The sequence below is a fragment of the Rhea americana genome, unplaced genomic scaffold, assembly GCF_003343005.1.
Source record: "Rhea americana isolate MKP2758 unplaced genomic scaffold, rheAme1 scaffold_237, whole genome shotgun sequence".
In the NCBI taxonomy this organism is placed as follows: domain Eukaryota; kingdom Metazoa; phylum Chordata; class Aves; order Rheiformes; family Rheidae; genus Rhea; species Rhea americana.
In genome coordinates, this window is record NW_028186354.1 from 1 (window position 1) to 1,701 (window position 1,701).

The 1,701-nt window shown below is 70.5% G+C and overlaps 1 protein-coding gene across 1 annotated transcript; it reads right to left on the reverse strand.

The window, feature by feature from the left end:
* Positions 1-236: 236 nt before the first annotated feature.
* Positions 237-1,576, reverse strand: LOC146595139 (maestro heat-like repeat-containing protein family member 2A; the record flags this gene model as incomplete). The annotated part of the gene is made up of 4 exons (XM_085306320.1): positions 237-335; positions 528-693; positions 1,100-1,222; positions 1,427-1,576. Coding segments are annotated over 4 exons (538 nt in total), but the record flags the coding sequence as incomplete, so codon positions are not given.
* Between the last annotated feature and the right edge of the window lie 125 nt (positions 1,577-1,701).

Sequence of the window (1,701 nt, forward strand, 5' to 3'; positions counted from 1 at the left end):
GCACCTCCTCCCCTCCCAGCTGGTTCCCCGCCTGCACCTCTCCCCGCACCCCTGCCCAAGCCTCCCGAGCACTCGCCACCCTCCCTAAACCCCGGAGAAGCAGCCGGCCCTGCAGGGAGAAGGCGGGCACGGCAGAGGCCGGAGATGGCTGCAGGCTGCGACCTGCCGCGGCCCGGGAACAGCCCCGGGCGCCGAGGCTGCCCGGCCCTTCCCCTCCCCGCRGGGCYGGCACTCACCGCCGCAGACAGCGCGCAGGGTCCGGCTGCTCCCCACACGGCTCAGCATCGCGCGCAGGGTGAAGAGCGTCATTCCAGTGAAGGGGACGCACTGCAGCGCTGAGAGAGGGCAGGGCAGAGGCACAGAGAGCGGCCGCGTCAGCGGGAGCCGGGGCAGCACCGGGGGAAGCCCCGGGGCAGCGCGGCGGGATGACACCCCGGGCTGCCAGGGCCCTGGGGACGCGCCGGGGGGCCCCAGAGGGGCTGATCCCTCCTCCCCGTTAGCACCGAGCCGGGGCCGAGGGGCCCTACCGTAGCTGCTGGCCAGCTTGCCCAGGGTGACAAACACAAAGTCCTCCGAGATCCCTCCCAGGACTCTCAGGTGGCTTTGGAGCTCACACATGACGCTGTCGAAGTGGCAGCGTGCCAGAGCCACCAGGAGGTCRCTGGCAGCTGCCCGCACGTCCTCCGTCACGCCCTGGCAAGAGCAACGACCCCCTCAGTGGGAGAAGGGCCGAGGCGGCCAGACAGGCCCGACACGCCGCCAGCCACCCGCTGCCTCCAGCCCTCGGGTCCTGCTGCGGCCACCTCCCCGCACAGCTCCGGCCAGYGCCCCCAAAGCCGCTGCAGCCCCGAGTCCCCGCGGCCCTGGCCTCAGGAAACGTGTTCTGGTGCAGAAATCCTGGCCCTGCGCCTCCCAGCTCTGCCACCAGCCCTGGCGCAGGCGCCCCCGGAGGCACATCCGCAGGGAAGGAGCTGTCCCAGGGGGTCTGGGAACCTCTGACGGGTCTCAGTGCCTGCGACACGGCCCAGAGCCCTCCTGCATTTCACAAACCAGGCTCCGGCCAGGCGCCTCCRGCTGCCTTCAGAGAGCAGCAGCTCACCTGCACCTCTCTCACATCCCTTGACGCCGCTGCGATCACCCTGCTGAGGACAGCGCTGGGCAAGCGGCCGTCCTCGTCCTGCACRGCTCTCTCCAGCTCTCGGTATGTCTCCTCTCTGTCRCCCTGGGGACGCAGCCCAGAAGGGAAGAGCTTGGCCTTGCTTTTCCTGAGCGCCAGGGAGCCCCAGCGCCGAGGACACGGCCCCACCGGCGGCCGCGTTTGCAGCCCGCGCGGTTCGCACGAGGGCAGCGGCGCCCTCGGGAAGCCAGGAGCTCCGCCGGGCGCCCGCGAGCCCGCGCGCAGCACCGCGCGACGCCCCCGCCTCACCTCCGCGTCTTGCAGGCGGCGTGACAGAGAAGCGACACGGTCCGCAAAGGTGGGGACGGCTGCGGGGACCGACTCGGTCGCCYGGCCTCCATCCTCCAGAACGTGAGGTCCACAAGTGAAGAGACCTRGAAGGAGAGAACCAGAGGACGAGCGTCAGCTCTGCTGGCCTCAGCTGTCTGCACCGGGTCAGACCRAACGGCTCCCTCGCCGGGAGAGAAACCTGGGAGACAGGAAATTCCCGTTAACTCTCAGGAAACAACTGTCCCCCTGAGGGC